This window comes from Lithobates pipiens, unplaced genomic scaffold (genome assembly GCF_037356315.1).
Source record: "Lithobates pipiens isolate NorthernLeopardFrog02 unplaced genomic scaffold, aLitPip1_a1.2 Scaffold_27, whole genome shotgun sequence".
Lineage (NCBI taxonomy): Eukaryota > Metazoa > Chordata > Amphibia > Anura > Ranidae > Lithobates > Lithobates pipiens.
In genome coordinates, this window is record NW_027507788.1 from 84,681,349 (window position 1) to 84,704,491 (window position 23,143).

At 36.2% G+C, this 23,143-nt stretch overlaps 1 protein-coding gene across 1 annotated transcript in view; it reads left to right on the plus strand.

Annotated features, from left to right (window-relative positions):
• The window catches only part of LOC143933949 (voltage-gated potassium channel KCNC1-like), a 222,705-nt gene extending 202,279 nt beyond the window's left edge, over positions 1–20,426 (plus strand). The window contains exon 5 of the mRNA XM_077457150.1: positions 397–20,426. Coding sequence (XP_077313276.1) covers positions 397–461 — 65 coding nt within the window. The 3' untranslated portion in view covers positions 462–20,426. The remainder of the gene's footprint in view (positions 1–396) is intronic.
• Positions 20,427–23,143: the final 2,717 nt, after the last annotated feature.

Sequence of the window (23,143 nt, forward strand, 5' to 3'; positions counted from 1 at the left end):
ATAAGTCAAACTAACTGAGATATATATATATATATATATATATATATATATATATATATATATATGTATGTATATTTATTATTATACATTTTCACATTTCCTTGTTTGCATGATCTACTGTTGCAAGCAATAAAAAGACTGCCTGACTGCATGTTCCTAAAAGACGATTGGTTAAAAACTGTATACATTGTAGCGTTACACGGTGACATTCCCATAGCAAGCTAACCTTTTTTGGTGCATGGCTCTATTGACTTGTGGTTTCCTTTTTTGTCAGAAAGCTGAGTCCACTTCTCCTCTCTCTTTCTCCCTCTGTTTCTCTCTCTTTTTTTCTGTGTTTTCCTTTTTGCACTTTTGTCTCTTCTCTCTTTTTTTTTTTTTTTTTTTGTTCTCACGCAGAAAATTATAAGGAGAGTCCTGTCCTTGTCCGATATATGCAGGCGGAAGCAGTCACTGTGAATTAATTGATTTGATCCCCTAGATACAATCTTCCTTCCAAACCCTGATTTCAGAACAAACACAAATGTAACAAATTAAACAGAAATTTTAAAACAAACACAAAACGCAACTACAACAAAGGCAATGTCTTGAAAAGGTGGAAATTTTTTGAGAAAAGCAATTTGTGGCATCAAGAACAGATCAAATCAACGTTCCCATGCAGGTGGGATAAGGATTTCAAAGTAAAGTTGGCTACCAAGAAGAAAAATGAAAGGATTGAAAAAATAAATAAAACTGGATTCTTCTATTTTTTAAATTGAGGTTATATACAAGTGGCTTGCACTGGAATCGAGTGAAGAATGTGTTGATCTATGACTATTTGAAAGGCAGGAATCTGCCATGGATGCACTAAAGCATCAAAAGAAAAATAACAATATTAAAAGGAACTGGAAAGTTATAACAAAACAAACAAAAAGTTAAAATACTATTTAAAGATTGCATTTTCCTAGCCAGCATGTGTTTGCATGTTATACTGTAACAATGATATTTAATGTTATATGCAAAAAAAGGTATATTTTCCTTCCAGACTACAAAATCTGACAACGTATAAATTTAGCCAGCCATTTAAATGAGTTCCTTAAAGGCACTATTTAAAAAAGAGGAGTGTAAGTAATTGAATATTGCATTAGACAAGTATTCTGAAGGTGCTTCTCTGTGTGAATACTCTGCTGTTTAGAATCAAAGTAATACTTGTGGGATGCATTTCCACGTCTGAACACCAGCGTTCTGGTGTGTATGTTTATTGAACATTAGATAATAAGTTACTGGTTCTAATGGGTATTTTCTCTCTCTCGCCCTTTGTTTGTTAATCAAAAATGATGGCTTTGAAAGGGGTTTTGATCTGCTGTTGGTTCATTCTAGAACTTTAAAATCAGTAGGACTTTTGGAGAGCAGAAGAAGGAGAGAATGTAGCAAAAGGTCAGTCATGTTGTTGCCCTAACTTCTACTCTCAAAGCATGAATGAAATGCATCACACTGAAGGAGTTATACTTAAAAAGAATTTGGTAAAAACAAAGTACAACTTATTATTAATTTTTTTGCAGAATAGCACCTTAACATTTATAAGGCACAAACATGCAGAAAGTTTGGAGTTTTAGGTGATACCTCTTGTTGGCTAACTTAAGTTATTAGAGATGCAAGCTTTCAGAATAACTCTACTAAGTCACAAACATGAGCAAGTTGGTCCATAAGCACCTTTCCATAGCTAAGGGTTTTTAATAGGTCCTTGCAGGGTACTTCTACTATTCCTCCCCCATGGTTGTACAATTTTAACCTCTAACCAACCACGTAATGTGTATATATATGACAGCAACAAATGTGGGCTTTAAAGCCTGGCTTTTGCACAAATGCGTCCACAGTGGCATGAGGTTGTGTGTTAAGAGTGCATTCACTCCATGCCCCCATCCCTGCATTCCTACCACAGTCACGTGGAGGTTATTATCATTATGTTTTTTGGTGTGAAGGCAGATAAATACCTGAGAAAAAACTACCTAAGCCCTGGAAATTTACATTTGTAAACTGAAATATTATTTAAGAAAAAGATTGTCATAAAAAAAATGGTTTACTCCTTCCTTGAACTTTTGCACCAAGTCCCTTAGCCTCTGTGGTCTGACCTCATGTTATGTATCATATACTCATTTTGATAGATTTGTTACTTGACAGTGACCCAGAACAAGTACGCAATTCAAAGAGTTCGACTTTACTGGCTGCATTTTTGTTCTGGGTCAGTGACTTAGAAAGTGAAGAAGCCAAATGATTATGACAGGAAAGCAACTAGAAGCTTCAAACAAGGTTGCAGAACTTGGTATTTCTGCCATGGAAGGTTAACTTAAAGGTGAAATAGTGGTATTTTTTTGAGTATTTTCTACTCTATGCAACTTCCTAGAAAACTTAATTAAAATATTGAGGAAGAAAAACTTAAAGTGGCACTGCAGGCATTACATTATTCCCCCATTATTAAGCCCTTTCTCAACATTCAGATCATTTCATGTTTTTTTTTTAAGTTCTTTTTAAATAGCTTAAATTCATCAGTGAAGTTAGCCACCCATGGTGCCTCTTGTTGATGCATCTTAATTGATTAAAGATTGCCAGGGTCAAAATTTATATGAGATAAATGTCACTAATGTGAAAAAAGAGCTTCATCTAAAATTAAAGCTCACAATGGACCCATTGGTGATATCAAATACCATTGGTGACTGGACTGACATTTATTCATGGAGACACCATGCCAGCACACAGTCTGTAATGAGATGTCACTTATATCAGGTTATAACAGATCTCCAATCAAAATAACTTCTTTTTCTCCCTACTCGTAAACTCATAAACAGAAGCAGGATGCACAAAATACTTAAGATGAAGAAAATCCTCTCTTCGGATCCCAAGGCATACAGTCAAAGGAACCAAAGACCTAGGCATCCAGTCACATGGTGTCTGTGGGAGGGTTAAGTCAGAGTTTAGATGCACTAATCCACCCTTTCAACAGAACTCAAATGGCCAGGTGCCTTGATAATGTGTGGATACATGCGAAACGTTCAATGGCCATAAAATTCTCCGATAGCTTGTGTTAGTGCCCCATGCTGCTATTGCAGTGCCTCACAAGATCATGTCTGGGTATTGTGTCATGTGAGCAGCTGCCATGGGATTCTGAGGCAGTAGTTAATTCACCCAAAGAATTTTGCGTCATCTGGCATCATTTCTAGCTTATGGGAGTTTGACAAAATGTAAGTAGGTTAAAAATAAAGAAATATTTAAAGCACCTCTAATCACTCTGACAATCTTTTCCTCCACCTGGGATCCCAGCTTAACTTGCTCATACCTACTGCAGGAGAGAACAGATACCTTCAAAAAGCAATAGACAGCGGTTTTCCTCAACTGCATGGGGACAAGTAATGCCACTAAAGAACATTCTTATGCTCCAGATAAGTTTCTGGCTTTGGCTAAAAATATAAAGTAATTAGGTGAACTGTGCATCTCACGTGATGCCTGCAAGCAACACTTAGTCTCGTTTCCATGCTTCACTGCTAAATTTAGATCTTTTCTGAAGCACATTTAGAATGCACACATGGACAAGCCACATACATACATTTTACTGAAGCCATTAAATACTCCCAGTCAGATCCATTTTTATTTATACTACAAAGTCATTATTTTTACATATATTTGCACACAGAAGCAAAGCAGTAGAATGTAGTTGCTAGCATTTTTCAGAATTATGCATCTTATGCTTTTTTTGTGCATTGTGTCCCCTGACTGAAATAAATATAGCACAGCACATGTCCATAAATTACATGATATTCTGTTTTCTTCTGTCTGAATGGCACCATAAAACTATCCTTTCTCTGGATCAGTTGTATTTTATGTAGATTTGCAGATATATCCCAGTGTTGCATTTAGGTGCAAAAACAGGGCTAACATTTCAATTGATCGTGTTTAGGGAAAGGGTTTAGGTTAAAGTACAAGCAAGCCTTAAAATTAAAGTTTGTAAAATTAATACCTTGACCTGTACATGTTAAAATTAGACATTTTTCTTATATTGTCCCTGTAATTATGCTTGATTCTACCTGATGATCATGCCAGTTTTAGGCCCCATGGATCATTTCTGGAAAAAGGTCCAACAACCCTGCTGGATCAGTACTAAAATTCCAGAAGTCATAGATGTGAAGGGGCTCCAGCCACTGTTGCAGTAAATGTGAATGGAGGTATTTAACTGAGAGCAAAACCAACCAAAAAAGTTGTTTTAAAAACATATTTGGCAGCGTTGTTTGAATGTCAATGTAGCACTTAGCAAGCACTACATTGAAATTTCGTATTCTAGAATTTACAAAAAACATTAAGAATAATGAAAACCCGTTTGTTGCTGTTTTTTTTTTGGCAATGATACATTACTATTTTAATTATGATAAATTAGTTGGTGCCAAAATAACCAGGCCAATTTTATCACACTGAAAACTGCTCTGCTTTTGGGCTTTGTTGCCAATTCTTGTCTAAAGGTCTTTTGGATACTGAATTGCTCTCAACAGGAATCAATCTCACTAAGAAAATAGGTGTTACTTGTGCAAGTTCCAGAGCTGTCATGCTGTTTCACTACTTGGTGAGTCACTCACTCAAGGTAAGCATGGTATACTGGTATTTTTCGAGTATTTTCTACCCTATGCAATTTCCTATGAAATTGAATTAAGATATTGAGGAAAAAAGCTTAAAAGGGCAACGCAGACACCACTTTATTCCCCCACCATTAAGCCCTTTCCCAACATGCAGATCGTAAAATAAAATTAAGTTCTTTTTAAATAGCTTAAATTTATCAGTGAAGTTAGCCTCCCATGATGCCTCTTGTTGATCCATCTTCGTTGAAGATTGCCTTCATTGATTAAAGATATTACACGACCATATGCCTGAAGTTAAGATGCATTTTTAAAGTCAGTGACCTACCAAGTAATGAAGTAAGGATCAGGATAATAGCTCCTGAGCTTGTACCCACAAAAACATGATGGCAATGGCAGATACTCTGTTCATGTCCTAGTCAGCTGCTTTTAATATGAAGGTTGGTAGATATCCACTGAATAAATAAATAAACATTAGAGGAAGTCATGTAACAGACACATTTTTATGAGTGTATTTTTCATAGTTGTTTACTACCACTGATTTCCAGGGCAGTCATAGTTTTGAAGATTTCTCTTGGAAATATTTTCCAGAAGTAATATCCTTGCTCTTTATTTTGACCTCTGGCATAAAAAATATAATGTTCTTGGTAGATGTACTCATATTTACATGCCAGTTTTTTTTTGTTCTGTTCATTTTTGTTTAGGATGAATTTATTAAAAGTAAACTGTGCGTGCATTAAGGGTGCTGTCATTACTAACTTATTTTAGAAGCTGCTAATTCCTTGGATCTAATACTCACCCCTACCATGATCCTGATACAGTCAGTTAATTCAGGACACTGGATTTTACATACTTGTTCACAGAACACCAATGTTCAATATTTAAAAGAGTATTTTCCCAGTTTAGGGGATGTGATAAAATAGGGAATGTAGTGAATTGGCATTCCCGGGTCAAGAAATATGTAAGTAAATAACTCTGGAGATGACTTTTAAATGTTGACAACTGAGGTGTGGCCTCTGATAGCACCCCAGTGCCAAACACCCATACCTGTCACATTTGTCTAGCACCATGGATAACTAAATCATCTGTAGGTTGGAACATCTAAAAAGCAAAAGCTAAGGCCCAGCTTGATAATCCGTTGTGCTCAGCTGAGTTTCCATTGCCACTAATCTTATTTTAAGTTGCCCTTTAAAATAATGTTAAATAGTTTCCACCTATTTCATTTAAAAATGTATCGAAAATAAAAGGGTGGCAGACTTCTGGTCCCATATCTCAAAGAGTATGATTGAAATATGTTCCTAGTGCACATTGCATCTAATCTGTTTCACTCTTTAACATTTTCCAGAACATTACTGAAAATGTGATGGAGTATTGTAATCATTTCTATTATATCTGAAATATTACAAGAAATGATTCAGTTATTTTACTTTATGGAAAATGCAACAGAAGAAGTGAGAATTCATGACCACAAATGGCAGGGCCAGCATATTTGGCAGGGATGACTATGCAAATTCAACGTATGATTCTACCCTCCAGAGCATTCTGTCTATATATGTATTAATCAGTTTTCAGAATAAAAACCTAAAAAAAAATACAGTTAAATCCTAGCAGGCATTGACCCTTCATGACCACTTGACTAAATGCTATTTAATGCTTCTGTGATTAATTCAGATCACCAGACTTTGATCTTTATATTTATTATTTTCAAGGCTACCTTGACAGCAACGCTTAAACAATGCCATTCTGCCAGTTGATCACTGTCAAATGGACTGATTACCAAGTGCAAACCAATGGAGTTTAGTTACCAAAGCAGTAGAGAATGTTCACTTAAATGAAGCTGTATTTAATATAAATACCATATTTTGTGCTGGGAAATAAAAAAAAAAAATACTTTGCCATGCACATGGACATTTTAGATGTATTAATTAGCAAACATTAAAGGACTGATAAACAGTGACCCTTATATAATTATCACATATTCCATCTCTGCAATGTCCCCCTGCATATCTAAGCAAAGCAATGCACTGAAACAAAGTATTCCTAATACAGTCAATGTAAATGTGCAATATGTAGATAAGATTGTATATAAAATATAATGTAATATAAATAATACTTTAAATATTTAGTATTGGTATTAAATTGACAACCAAAGTGAGCCAAATTCCAGATAACAACTTCATCAAATGAACCCTGGCACTTTGTCACTTTTACACATTTCGAAGCCGGCAATTTGGCTCTGCATTTGCTAATATACAGGATGCTTCATATTCCCACAAATTCATAATATAGATCATTGTTACAATGATAAAAAATACAAAAATATTTAATAATATGACTAAAACATCAGTTATCTTCACTAGGCTATATCAACTAATAAGGTTTCGGCTGTCGTAAATGTAAAGGACTGACCATATTTTTTAGGGTCTGCACATTTTGTGAAAAGAAATTAGGGAACAATCTTCGATCTGAACTTAATATTAAAGTCAATCCAAGTCAGCATATTAATTGATGCTTGTATTGTGGGAAAAAAAGGAGATTAATTAAAAAAAAATTAAAATGAGAGTGTTCACCAAATGCCAGTCCACGGGGTTTATTTATTGAAGGAGTAGAGAATGTTCACTTAAATGGAGCAGTGCTCAATATGAACACCCAATTACGTGCAAGTTAACTATAAACAAAAAAGTACCTTTCCTTGGCCATGGATCTTAACAGGGCTTAGATATAATAATTAGCGCATGTGATAAACAGCTTTCCTACTGACGACACCCATATCATAATTCTTCACACATTCCATGCTCACAATGTCCGCAAAAAAGTCAGGGAACTGCAAACAAATATATTCTTGATAAATTCATTGCCGTAGATTGAAAGGAATTCGATTTTTCCTGTATGCAACTTATACTATGCAAATTTCAGATCTCCTCTCTCCTTCTCCTGACTCTCTTAGTATGTGCCAGGACAATTGACAAAATCCCTTACACAAAATAAGCATCTTGTGTTTTATGTGCATGTATTATATGACTTTCTGGCCAGATTGATTTCATGCTTGCAAACATATTCCTGGCTGTTTCTTCACATTTTTTAAAATTATTTGTTCTCAATTGATCATTGCGAGATGACTGAAAAAAAAGGATAACTTATATTAAAGAGTAATTTTATTTTTCTTGGTTTCTTTTTTTTCCCTAGCTAATAAAATAATGTACTATTTGTTAAACACACTTCAGTGAGGCTTCATTGGGAACCTCACATATGCAAAACACAATCATTGATGATCCCCAGTGTTCACAATGATTGATCTGGTCAACTCAGTGCATGACAAAGTCCTTAAGTCACTAGTTGCTCTCAGGGTTACCAAATCTATTCTCCAGCACCACCAGTAGGGCACATTCTTGTAGGTTCTTGAAAGGAAACCTGTTGTGACAGAAACAGGTAAGGCATATGTAGTTGATCTCCTTCTGAAAAAAAAAAAAAAAAAATTACTAGCTGTTATGCTGACTCTTCTGGCTTCAGGACTTTCTGATTTGACCTAGACAAGTTTGCAGATAAGAAGTCAGAAGTTCTAAAGGCAGAGAAACAGTAGGAAAGTTTGGGCAAAACTATTTCAAAAAGTGCCCAGCTTCTACCCATAGCAGCTTTCTTTTATTGCTAATATTCTGCTGCTCAATGAGTAGTTCCAGAAAACAAACCCTGCTGGTAATACCAGCTTACTTCATCTGCTATGCATGTAGGCTATGTTTAGTAGCTGCTTTAAGATGGGATTCTATAAGAGTTTTTTTTATTTTGTGTGGTAACAGAAATTAATGTTATCACCAAGTTGGAGGAAAAGGGCAGGACCCAACTGAATATGTACATAGAGTGCACCTGTCTTATTGGATGAACATGTGTAAACATAAAATATGGAAACTGCAGACCATGTTTTTATTTTATTTTTTTTACATCCAGAACACCCCCTGTAGAGTATACTACACAAGTAATATTTATGCAGGACATTTTGAAGCCAAAAAACTGACCAGAATGACTGTAAATTACTTTAGAATAGAAGGACAAGGGTAAAATAAACAAAAATCAAAACAGATTTTCCAATATACAAAGTGAGGAAGAGATTCGTAGGAATGGGCAATGTATGTGCATTAGTGTTACATAGGATGAGCTAAAATTACCATCTCTCATTTAACAAGACAATTTGCAATTGGCAAATCACTGATCTTGTCCCTGTTTTATTTATTAACCCTTTCTCGAGGATTTCTTTTTAACACTTCAGGTTTGTGAGGATTAAAATTCAGTAATGCAGCTAAGGGCATGAAGTAGCTTAGGTCAAGTGTCGAAGGGTGTAGGTAACTAAGGGTGTGCTATAGCATACATTTGGGTAGAATAGACCTATAACAGTGATAGATTTCATTGAATGCACTTCATTTTGTATTTTGCATCTATAGAGATCCCATGTAGTCAACACTCTCTGGAAGGGTATCTGGAAGGGGTCTTCCTGCCAACAGAATGATCCATATGGAAGACAGAGTTGCAAATGTAGATATGCCCAGCTCAGTTGGAAGGCTGTGTTAAAGTAGATGATACAAAAATGCAAAAACTTTATTCAAATGCAGAGTGATAGTCTCTCCATCAGATTATGTATTAGCATGTCAGAAAATGCATTTTTTTTCCAGTCATCGACATTGTCTTCCTTTTAAAAAAATATATATTGCTGACCTTTTAGAATATAAACACCCCCAGACCAATGGCCTAAACTATTTTAATTGCTATCTTAAATCTATGCTACTCTTGGCAGTGGTCACAGTATGACCCATGCCCATCACAAATATCTCTAACAACAAGGGAATGAACACAAATTAATTTGAGCTAGAATATAGGCCATTTCATGTACTATTCTTTAATGAAAGATTTTGTAACCTATTATTATTATTTATTGCCCAGACTTTTATACATTGTCTGCTTTGTCATTTGTAGTAAAGGTTTTCCCAATGCTTGCTGTTTATAGTGAATGTAAACAAAGCAACTTTTATGCCCGGTACACACGGTCTGACTTTCTGATGGAAAACGTACGATCGGACTGTGTTGTTGGAAATTCTAATCGCGTGTGGGTGCCATCGGACTTTTTCAGTCGGAATTTCAGACACACAAAGACTGAGATCTGGATCTAAAATTTTTCGGACAACAAAATCCGATCATTTAAATTCCAATCATGTGTATACAATTACGACGCACAAAGCGCCACGCATGCTCAGAATAAATTATGAGAGGAAAGCTATTGGCTACTGGCCTCTTTATAGTCCCGTCGTACTTGTTTTACGTCACCTCGTTCCAAATGATCGGATTTTCCTACAACTTTGTGTGACCGTGTGTATGCAAGACGAGTTTGGGCTAAAATCTGTCGGAAAAAATCTGACGGACTTTGTCGTCGGAATGTCCGACCATGTGTACAGGACATTAGAGTGTTATCAGAATATCTTTGTCACAGATGTCACGTGAATGTGTAATACAAAAATACACATTAAAAAAAATCAATATTGTTTTATTAAACAACACCCCCATCCCCTCCATGTGAGAAGGGTTCTAGTAGAAACTTATGTGGAGCACATATTATATTTATTTTACTATGCTGAAAACTCTGACAGAAGTTTTAACTGTAGTAACAGCTTACCACTTCTACTGCAGATATCTAATGCAGATATATTATATGATCGATTCATATGGTATATAATTTAAGTTGCATAGACTAAATTAATGGCATAATACAATATATATTGCTGTCAGAACAGTGCACAGTCTAGCTAGTTTGAAATAGTGCTTTTGTTGCTGTATGCCAGATTTGTAAATTTTCTCCTCCAAACATATTTGTTAAGTTTGCAATGCATTTAGCATATGGATGCTGGGAATTGTTTACAAGGGAACTGTCCCGGAGATACTAATACACCATTCTGTTACTTTGTCAAACTGCAGTGCTACTGAAAACTTAATCAAATACACTGCAGTAATACCTGTGGTGGCAGAACATTAAACAAAATACAGTTTGAAAAAAAGGGCTAGAGGAGAACTTTAAAATACTAGCTAACAAAAAAGAGAAAAAGGCAGCTGTGAGAGGGCATAAAATATTGATGTGTGGAGAAAGAAAAGTAAAGACGTGATTCAAGGTATTACCACTATGTAAATCACTTGAAAGTCCACACCTTGAATATGGGATACAATTCTATGGACGGCACTGTAAAAAGGGAAGACAATATAGATGGGAGTTTAAAGGTCGGCAACAACATAAAAAAAGAAGGATATTAGAGCTCATAAATGAAAAGATCAACAAATCAGGTTTGTTTTACCCCAACGGATTCTGTTGTATTTAAAGTCTTACTAAACCCAGTAATATGAAAATAGTTCCTCTGCCCCCCCCCCCCCCCCCACAGTTCCCACAGTGCCCACAGTGCCCACTGCTTATAAATCTTCTTTTTATATTTAAATACTGCCACTATATACCTTTTTTGCTGATCTGTATACCACGGTCACATGATAAACTGCACAGTTTGTCCAGTGCTGAGTTTTCAGGTAGGAGGAGATTTCCACTACAGACTGTATACACAGCTACATGTGTAATGTCAATATCATGTGACATGAACAGTTCAACTGAAACAGAAAATGTTCTCTCCAGCAATAGTGACTAAACTGAGCATGTGCAGGATGGCTACCCTCACTGTATTATATGGCCTTGCCAAGATTGACAGTGCAGGAGGGAAGGATCTGTCCGTATCAAAGAGCCTATTTACACAATGCAGAGAATTAACCCCTTACGTTCCACAGCGAGTATAAAAAGGATGCTGTTCTGCATATACAGACAGATGTTACTGTTGTGGGTTTAGTAACACTTTAAGATGACTAATATAAATGTTTTAAAATTGAATTTTTTATTCCAGTGACCCTATAAATTACAAAGGAATGTGGATTATATATTGTGGAAAACAGGAATTTTCAAGGAGTGGTTAAAATATAGAACCCCGTAATTCATGAGCAGTAATTGGAGAATCCGTAGTGGAATTAATAATGGATTGGATGCTTCTGTTACAGCTATTAGGACACATATTTATAAATGATATCGGATTTTTTTAATCCACATAATTAACTTGACTGCCATTTACAAGGTAGGAGTGTTTCATTCTTGCTAGCAATGTGACTGTTGTAGAACCAGTTGTAGAACCAGTGGACTTGATTTAAGTAGAAGAACAGTAATATGTTTCCCAAACCAGAACCACTAAGCATTTTTTTCAGAGCAATAGGGCATCCTTCCAGTATGTTCTATTTGCAACAATTTGTATAAGCCTACCAATGTTCTACACTAATGTGGGTCATGCTCTGTAGCACTCTTTAGTTATGTTGTATAAGATAAAAGATTTTATGTTTATGTAGCAAAGCATTGACTACTGTTAGATTGCATTAACCTTTCTTGATTTTTGGTAGCTTTAAAGATGTTTTTATAGCATTTTCTGGTGGTGATGATGACTTGCTTTCTTTGCGGTTTTAAAAGAACTGAGGCAATTTAGCCACACTCAGATCTGCCCTAACTTTACATATAAGAAGGCATCAATTAAAAAAAACATAGAAATATGTCTACATTTTTTCCAGAAGATGAGATGTGCACCATTGATGGTATATATTTTTGTTGGTAGAGGTACAAAATAGTCAGCCTTTGGATAAGTTAGCCGTTGCATGTGGATATAACCAGCAGACTAGACATTCTGTGTATCATTTGGGGAGGATAGTATTCTGTAACACTTTCATGATGTTGGAAAAGGGAATATGAGGATTTATATGAGGCCTTGAGGTGCCCTCAGGAAAGCAGAAAGAAGTGTAAGTTCCAGCTTAAGGCCACGCAATGACAGCCTGCACAGGTAACATACGGTTTTAGGTGTTAGGTGGGTGTTACATATGCAAATATTTAATAGTACAGAGGGCACTGCAGTGATCATAGTTTGATATGGCAACCCATGAATAAAATATGTATTGCTCCCTTCACCAATAAGGCATTGAAAATCAATATGTTATGTTCCATACATAATTTCAGCCCTTGCCTTGAATCCCGGCTTGCAATTATCATTTTTAGGTATACAGTACGTTATTCTAAGGCTGATAGTTTAAAGAGATACATTCTTAAAGTGGCTTATTGATTAAGGCAAAAAGCAATATGCAAAGTGCAGCAACCAATCAGAGTGCATCTTTCATTGATCTTACTTCAATAAAGTGATATCTGATTTGCTGCTATAGGTTACTGCCTTTGGCATATCATCACTGCTCCTTTAGCTACATAACTGATTGAACTTAACAGAAAATAAATCACAAATATTTAATTGTAGCTCCACACAAAACTTTTTATCTGTGGACTCGGGAAGAGTTAGAACATCTGTGAGAATGATAATGCTGACACTCAATGTCCTGGTGACTACCATCACTGGGACAGGAAAAGAGCTGAATCTCATCAATGGTAATGCAGACAATCAGAATCTATCAGAGCAGCCAACCCTTTCTTGCTTTACTCCATTCTATTAAAGAATCAATGTTTTTATTGTTGCATGTGAGCCTATTTGATCATTTCCATTCACTTCTTGTCTCAGTGACCATTGGTGCAGGAAGTGAACACAATCCTCCCCAGCAGAGGAAAAAAAACACAATAAAAACGTTACCCTCCCAAAACAAAACCAAAACACAGGAATTTCACTCAAGTTATAGGAGTCTTAGGAAAAAAATTATCTAAACTCCAGTACCTCTAGGTAAATTAGCAAGGAAGAATTATGTATTTAATCAAACCCTGGGCTTGGGGTCACTCTGAAACAGTAGAAGGGTTTGCTTCTTAAGTTTTATTATAAGATTATATGGTAAATGTCAGCAACCTAAAAAGCAGATAAACTTGCACTGTCATCTAAATTTTACAAAACAGACCTTATTAATAACTTGACTTTATCAACAACAACTGACTAACCATGAAAAATTAGCTCAGACTGTCATAATAATTCATCTATAGCTAACTAGTGGAAGCATCTAACTAATGACAACCTAATTGTGCCCATAAGTATAAGAGAAAAATTTGCCACCGCAAAAATACCAGCCACTATCTATCATTTATGGTGACCTATGCATCTAAACACATTCAGCTTTCTTAGCTAGGCATTGCCAAACATTATTTACTTTTTTTTATATCTTCCCTGAAAAGTTTAAACATGCAATTTCATACAAAAGATTGTTTGCCAAAGTCCAGCAAGTAACTTTCCCCCAAGTTGGTGTCTTAAAAAAAAAACTGTTATGGGGATTAAAAAAAAAATGAATTGTCCAGTTTTCAGTGTCTGGAATGATTGTTTGTGATCAAAAACATCAAGAAGGTTGATGAAACATGCTAAAATTGTACTAATTGTAGCTAATACCTTTGAACACTAAGTTTAACATCATTTTGTTATGGAGGTTTGTGTGGAGGTTTGGAACCTCTGTCAAGCTTTTAATGATATCTGTATCACTGCTATTTTTCTTGTACTACTTGTAATGGAAACAAGGAGAAATCTTCCCAATAGGATCATAGACAGTTCTAAACACTGCTAGAGGTTGTAACATTTAACCGTATTTACAAAAACAAAGAAACATGATTTCGGCTGTAGTTCCTCTCTAATATTCCAATTATAGCAACCATTCAAGCATACCACATATAAAGATTCATAAACAGCAAGTAATTTTATACAGTTGAAAGCCTGGAAATTATATAATATTGAGTTCCCTATCTGACTGTATGCACTTATCCCAGAACCCGCAAAGTCCCACAATGCAAAGCCTCTTGATCACAAGTGCAGAGCTTACTCACCTTACTCCATTATCACGAATGGGTGCATGTGAGGATTTGTAAAGAAAAGAATGCTTGTGTAACAATACGGCGACAGAAATAAAAAGTGCACAGTGTTAGGGCATTTGTGTTATGTATCTGAAAGTACAAATTTAAACATGGCGAAACTAGAAAATCTAAAATACATGAGATTAAAGACAATATATGTTTTATTTTCAGAACGTATGATGGGCAGACAGAACCAAAATAGAGATGGCATACTTATATTGGCAGAATTTAAAACCCATGTCATAAGATATGTTAGGGTCCACCATGCAGGGTCAGGGTTGCCTGGCCACTCCATTTTTTTCAACTGCAAGTTGGAATATAGACTTTATTCTCCATGACAGATACTGAGACTGTTAGCTGTATATATTCAATTTAAAAAATAAGGAACTTAAAATAATGTAAGATTAGTCCAGAATTTCATTGATCCACATGGTAAATATTTAAGCTTCTCAGGCCACCCTACATGGAAAACCTATTAGGGCATTTCAAGTGTTTTAACTATTGCTTTTTATTCTTTTATTTATTTATTTTTTTCACAAGGACACTTCTGTAGAATCCACCCTGCTCATGCTGCATGTCTTAGCCTATGCATTTTGCAAGCCTATTACTTTCTATATGGTCCTTCCTACTGCTTTTTACGGGTTGCTGCTTTGCATTAACTATGATGATAAATGAAGAAAAAAAAAAAAGTTGACCGATACAGTAGCAATAGGATTTTGATATGCAATACTGTATGTATATGCCATCATGTCACATGACTTAAACACTCCTTATTGTTGTTAAAACAATGTGTTAAAACAAAGGCCAAACACAGCAGATTTGTCCAATGTGTGCATGTAGCGGCCTTTAGAGGTCTGATGCCTTTTAATGTAATAAGAACTCCCAGGTATCACGTCTACTTTTTCCAACATGGTGACCAGTTTGAAATATCTACCAATTTGACCGTCTCTGTAGAAAACCTGCCTTTAAAGTTTCTGCATGACACCTAAAGGGTCAATTCAGTTCAGTGGTGCTGATATGTCGAATGTAATATTATATATATTATTAATAAATCATATTACGTTAAGAAAAGTCAACCAACCTTAAGCTTGTTCTATGCAGTAAATTCTAACTATTCTATTCAATAAAGTTTACCTGCACCTGTGTGTGGGTCTATCCCACGCAACCCATTAAATATACTGTAATTTCTATTGGATGGTTCTCATATTCAGAGGTAAAATGGATATGATCCTAGGGCTCCTACACGCTAGTGTTTGCTATATGCATTTCCTAGAAATTGGTAATTACATGAGCTGTGATCACGCTTTACATGCTTTCGCGTGTTTTATCTATGTGTGTTGATGTAAGTAAAATCTAAAAAGCAGCTTTCGAAGACAGTAGAAAGCAGCAAAGAGCTTATAAACATTGCTGGCACAAACTCAGGACATATTACACATAGTAAATAAGCAGCAATCGTAGCACCATAGAAAGCAGTTGACTTTGTGTTACCATTTGCTGTCATTCGTTTTAAACACTGCACTAAACAAATCAAAGAAATGCCAGTGTGTAAGAGCCCTGATAAATATTACTGCATATGGCTTGCTTTAGGCTTACTGAATTATAATGCCCACTGGTGACTCCATTAGTAAAAAGATTAAATATATATTTGTATAGATTAAAATAGAGATTATTGAGGGTTTTTTTGAGCGGTCATGATAAAACAAAACAAAACAAAAAAAGGCATTGTTGCAAAGATGAACTCGAATGCTGCACACTGATCATGCCATAGTTGCAGCTATGAGGGTTGCTGTCATTCACTGATGGCCATGGTGAAATCAAGCTGGTTAGCCATGTGAGAAAGGTAGAAGTAACCTCCACTTGTACCTTTGTATGTAACCTCTTGGAATTTATTGTCATTTTTGCTGTATTAGTGTGTTCTGAGCTCGCAAACAAAATGAAATATGGACAATTGAGTGGATGGGTCATGATGATTGGACTCAGCGCACTACCACTGCTACTAATAAGAGAACAGAGGCTTTTTGTATAAAAACTTAAAATGTGATTATAAAAAAAAAAAAAAAAAACTATTTTCAAAGTGTATGTGCAAATAATGAAACTATTTTATATACAATGTAATATGTATGGGTGGAAACGTTATATGCCTGGAACACTTCATTGTTAGATACTTAGGACTGTTGTTTTAACTGTCATTTGCTAAATGCTCCCTGCCATTTAGGATTTGTCCAAGCTTGGTGGAACATGGGCAGCTTCATGTTAATTTAGCCTTAACTTGTAAATGTTCCTCATCTACTAGATAAACCTGCTGATAAGGATGCAGAGATCTCCAGTGCTCAAAGGCCAGCCTGCAGTGCAGTAATGTGCTTACCAGAGCACTGCAAGGAGTGGAAATTAATGAGAATGTTTTTGTGGTGTTTTCCATAAAATCCGAATTTCTTAATGCAAACATGTATTTTGTACCTGAGATGTTTTAAATGCCACATTTTAAGAATCCAGAAGGAGAAAAAACAAAACAAAAAAAACAAACAAACAAAAAAAAAACAGGAGATATGCTTGCAAATTGAACAAGATCATGATACTTGGCTGTTCCATATTTGTTTTAGAAGCTGCAAGGGCTAAACCAAGCTGGGGGAGGGGGGGCATGTCTATTATGCTGTAACTACAATTATGCTCTATTTTTGATGGGAACAGGGGAACAACCAGTAAAGAGTTTTATTGCCTCTACATGCCTGTTTTAATTTCAAATGATTTTGGGGAAACTATAAACTGAAGCTTTCCTGTTGTCAAATACATTAAAGCTATGTGCGTAAACAATATCTTTATCAAATTGATGGATTTTTGAATATTTTGATTTTTTTTAAAACATGAAAGGCAATCTTTTAATAGATCTGCACTCTGCAGATCTATTGCCTTTCCATGTTTTTATTGTTTTGTTATTTGTTTGTTTTTTTGCTGAATCATTGAACATACTGTAGTTATTATCTTTGAACGTTGGTCTTCCACATTGTATTGAAGCATTTCCAATTTTACAAATTCCATTTGAAAATGCTACATTTTAAAACGAAAACAAAAAATGTAAACCTTTACACAGCGGCTGGATTTATGGTTTCTAAGCCCAGCTCTGTTCAGGAAGCAGCTCTGAAAATCTTGTACTTGTCATCGACTTTCTATATAGTGTGAGATCTGATTTGTGTGTGCTTTGTCCATAGAGGAACAAAGCCGGGTTCTTTAAGCGTCAGTGACCCAGTGATGAGGTTATGCACTCTAACCTTTCAGAAAGTCGCTGATAAACCTTGAGCATACATTTTTTTTCAAACCCTACAGAAGCGAGTGAGCTTTGTAAAATGGTAGAGTACACCTAGCACATGAACTATATGAGTAATGGCAGTCTGAAAGACAACCACTTTTTAAAAAAAAAAGAAAAATAAGTGATTTTCACATATCTGTGCAGAAAACTTGATGTTTTTGAAGTGTGATTTGAACTACATGCAATAGTTTGGGTGTGCTCTGTCACAACGCACTGCATGTAGCCACAGATATGTGGAACATACCATTGACTATAATGGTACAGAACATTATTTTAACATGCCGTGTGCAGGTGCACTGCAGCCCTCATTTGCCAAATAATACAGGTGTGTACTATCAAATTGCCTTCATCTTCTTAGTCTTGCTTCGAAGCTGACTGCTTTTGAATAAGCACCCCTTGGAGCCTAAAAAACATTTGCTTTCCAATTACCCAATACCTATTTCTTGTTCCCATTTAAAAATATAATAAATATTAGATTAGGTATCATACAGTCCCTAATTGCATATTTACAGCCTTTCTACCTAAAAAATATTATCACCAAAAATCTCCAACTTGCATGCATAGTGAATTTTATTCGACCTGTAATTAATAAAGTTGGGTTTACATGTAGATCTCTAATTATTGTGGAAATCAGATGTCTCAGAGACACAGAAGGACTGATAATATGTGTCAGCCCTAATACGTGATCACCAGATTCAGCTTCAAGGAAAAGGAAAGCTGTAAAAAAAAAAAATAGATATATATATATATTTATATATACACTGTATATATATATATATATATATTTTTTTTTTTATTATTATTTTTTTATTTATCTACACTCATACATATATGATAATACTTGCTAGGCCTACAATATAATGCTAGCTGATGTTCAGATTCAGTATGTCCTCTGCTAAATTAATTGCAGTGTTGCACAGAGAAATGTATTCCATGCTCCTGTTATTTTCTATATTTTTGTAAAAATGGTCTCCACATGCATAAATCACTCCTTGTAATTCTTTTCAATATGAACACACAAAAAATATTCTTGCTTCTGCATATGCAAATCTATCACTAAATAAAATTAAAGTAAGCAATTTGTAGCCTTAATAGATGCTCAACACCTCACAAGTGTCTGAAATAGACTGTGTTACTCCTAGCAATTAATCTGTTACCACACTTCATGTTTCCAGGATAACTTAGAAGGGTAACTAGAGGAGCTGATTGGTTGCCAGAGGACATACATATGTTTCAGACACTTCCAGGTTTAGGACAAAGGGCAATGTGCTTTACCCCATCACTACCAATCTTCCTCTAATATGATGTTGGTAAACTAAAATCCGATTGTTTCAAGTTATGGCACTTTGCCCATTACCATTTACACTGTTGTATTAAAGTAAAAGCCCAGTTTAAATTTAAACCTACTCCCACCCCCCCATTCTAAGCCTAATACTAACTACCCTGTAGAGGAAAGATGCTTATACTTACCTATTCTGTGGGGGTGCTCTGGCCTGGTCACATGATCTCCCATCGGTCAGCTTCAGTGAAGAGGTGAGATCGCCTAAAACGTCTGCAATGCTGTCCCTCCTCTTCACTGAAGCCGGTGCTGGGAGCCCATCATGTGACTCGACCAGAGCACCCTCAGAATAAGTATGTATAAGTATCTTACTTCTACAGGGTAGTTAATATAGGGCATAGATTGGGAGTGAAAGCAGGTGCAAGCTTAGATTTCAACTTTAAATAAAAACAGTAGGGTCCTCTGTTTTTTTCTTTTTAATTTATATTAACGAATATATTAGGGGTTGTTTCTTTTAGCAGGAGCTTAAAGGGAATCTGTTGTAAAGGCAAAATGCCTGTTTGAGCAACCTCAAGTAGGAGGATGCCATCCTCTGACTCCTACACTGCACTCCAACTTGGGGCAGCAATATGACTAGCGATAAAGCTGAAGAGACCTCAGATCTGACATGTAGGCCAGGAGTCGAATGTCAGCTTCAATTTGAGGCTTCTTGTCCACATGTCCTGCTTTATGACAGCAATTAGCCTGACCCGTAAGAAACCAGCCATCATGGCGAATTAGATTAGTCATTAGTCAATGATTATCTTATCCACTACACTTCCTAGTCCAAAGACCCAGCAAACATTTTGCAATAACTTTTCAATGCAATAGTACTGTCAAATTAATAATTTTTAAATACTTATTTAAACCGAATATCTCATTAAAGCTACAATCATCCTCATTTATTAATATACCTTCATGTTCTAATCTAATTCTTTGATCTTTTTTTTTTGCCTTATAACAATGGTGCTAAATTACATTTTGAAACGTAGATTCTTACCTCTTGGTTACAGGCTGTGGAATGAGGTCTTCTTACCTCAGATATTCAGTTCTTACAATTTAGCAGATTGCCCAATGTGGGGAAAACCTATATTTTGCAGTTCCTAAATAAAGCTCATGTTTTGCTTTGGTTTGAAGGCTGGGAGATGGGTTGCTCCTAGGAAATTATGCTTTAGTTCTGTCCCTATGTAAAATATTTCTTTCTGCAAGGTTTGTTCTTCCTGTTTCTTGTATGTCATCCAAGTACAAATGTTGAAGTTTAGAATTGCAGGAACCGTGTGCATGAAATTGACATGCAGGGAGTTACAGCATGAAATAAACTTTCTTTTTTAATTGAAACCTTTACTCAAAGTGTGTTTGTGGTTATTTGTCTGTGATTTCTGTGTTTTTCTTATACAACATTGGGAATTTCAATATTATTTAAAGGGTTAGTTCACCTTTATCAAAAACTGCTTATGCTGGCAAGGGGTGCCTATAGATAAAAACAAATTGTGCAGCTTTGACTTTTGCCTATTTCCCAAAGCCTGGCCAAAAAAGTCCCAGAGATGGCATCATCTCATCTTGGCTTGTTTGTAGAACATTGCTATGCCACTCCTAGCTGTTATTTCTCACCCGCATCATCTCAAGAGCAAGCTCTCAAACCCCTGGACATGTGAAGTCCACTATCTCCTCTGGCTCCTCAGGCTTCAGGAGGTACATAAATGACCTACATCTATAACAAGGGCATTATTTACCTTTGGTCAAAGCTGCACTGTTTGTTTTTATCTATAGGAGCCCCTTACCTGCATAGGCAGTTGTTCAGTAAAGGTGAACTAACCATTTAAAGCTGAACTCTGGTACACTGATCTCCTTTTAATAGCCTCTCCTCCTCTATAGTAAGGGTTTATTATGAATTAAAGTGTTACTAAACGCACAACTGTAAAATCAGAATGTATATGCATTAAAGCATGCTTGTTCTACTCATTGTGGGATCTAAGGGGGTAATCCTCTACATTGTATAAAAAGGCTGTTTGATCCTGTCTTCTCTGATCCTTCCCCTTCTTCCACAGTCTCCAATCCATCTAGTGATGGTAGAGAGCCTTCGGAGCACTCTGCACATGCTCAGTTTGGTGTGTATTGCTAGATAGTTTTTTTTTGGTGGGTGTATGTGATCAGCACAGGGCCAATCACCACTGCCCAGACAGAGGCTCAGGAGTCATGTAGCCTTATAGGACAGTCAGAGGAGAATGAAAACTCCTCCTACAGGCTTTAACCAGTGCTCGGCCAGACTTTGATAGATGAGAAAAGGTATTTAGCAGTTTATACAGGCATACCCCACTTTTAAGTACACAATGGGGTTTATTTACTAAAGCCGGAAAGGGCAAAATCAAGCTCACTTCTGCATAGAAACCAATGAGCTTCCAGGTTTTATTACCAAAGCTTAATTGAACAAGCTGAGGTTAGAAGCTCATTGGTTTCTATGCAGAAGTGAGCCTGATTTTCCAGGCTTTAGTAAATAAACCCCATTGTGTACTTAAAGGTGGGGTATGTCTGTATTTACTAAAACATACACACATTGCATTCTCACGTTCTGTGTACTGGTACTGTGGGAGACCAGATATAGTGAATGAGGGTCCTGTGTTTAGTGACACTGGGCAGCATTTCTCAACTAGGGTTGCGTGGAACCTTAGGGTTTCTATAGAGTTTGCTAGGGGTTCCTTGACCAATGAGCTATTTCTTCCTCTTAGATGAGTAACCACTGACAAGAGTAATCCTTTGGTCATCTGTAAAGGGGAGGATTCTTCCCATTGACAACAAATATGAGGAGAGTTCTTTCCACTGATTATCAAGCTATTGTACAGTGATCTGGAGCTACAGTAATTATGAGACGGGGCTTCCTGAGACCAGAAAGTTATTTCAAGGCTGCTCTAGGAGGATATAACAGAGACGAATGCTTACCTTCTCCCTCGTTGCTGCAGCAGCATGAGCTCTTTTGTGCTCCATGTGCAGCCCCATAATGTGGCCCTTGGCAACGCTACACGCATTACAGAACCACAAGTCCTGTATTGTACATGAGGATATCAGCAAGTGGTTGGCCGCTCAACAGGTGAAAAGGAGCACGCTCCCAGTAACAGTCATCTGGCACTGAAGAAGCCTGCATTACAGAGAAATAGGGTTATTCTGTCTATTACATGCTCTGTAGACCCTTATTTTATGGATTGGGGGATTCCAAAGGGAGATTTTTAACAGATTACCACAGTTCAACTTTAAAATGATTGTACTTCAGGTGATTTATTTAAAACTGAACTCCAGGCAGATATAAAAAATTTATTGTGTATTTATTAATAAAAAAATAAAAAAAACATGTGTTTTTAATGTAACAAGGATAAATACCTGATTTGTCTTAATATCAGCCTTCCCTGCACAGCAACACACAGACATGTGCTGAAGGAGGGGTACATGTTGACACAAGGAGAAAGGGGGGAGAGCAGAGGGATGCAGTACTAGTGTGCTGCTGAGCAGAGGGATTACTCACTAGTTTGCTGCTGATACTTCATCATCCAATCAGCATGCAAAGGGTGTGCTTGACCCAGTGTTCTAAACCAAGCTTTGCTGCATGTGCAATGGAGTGCTGCTTAAAAGGAATGATTGTATCACAAAATTACCTGCCTAAAATTGCAAATTCTTTGGTGAGTAAAACAGTTCCCATATACAATATGACGTTCAGTTTTGTTTAATACTTTGCCTGGAGTTCATCCCAAACACCACATCTGGAAAGCAGGCATCAGAAGCTGTGAACCCCTGGACATCTCCAAAATCAAATCACTTCCTTTCTGGAATTCTTTACTTTATTCAAACACAACCCCCTATCCAAAAGTGCAATTTAGGGGTCTCTAAGAAAGCATGGTAACTAAGAAAGTTAACCTCCCTGGTATGATTATGTCAGATTTTTGCGTCTCAAAGCAGTACATTGTTTTACATAGAAATTTGGCGTTATATTGTAGGCCTGTAATTCGTGGAATAACTCACTTAAATCTGTCCAATCAAGAGTCTAGTAGACATCCCGGGTATGATAAAGTTTG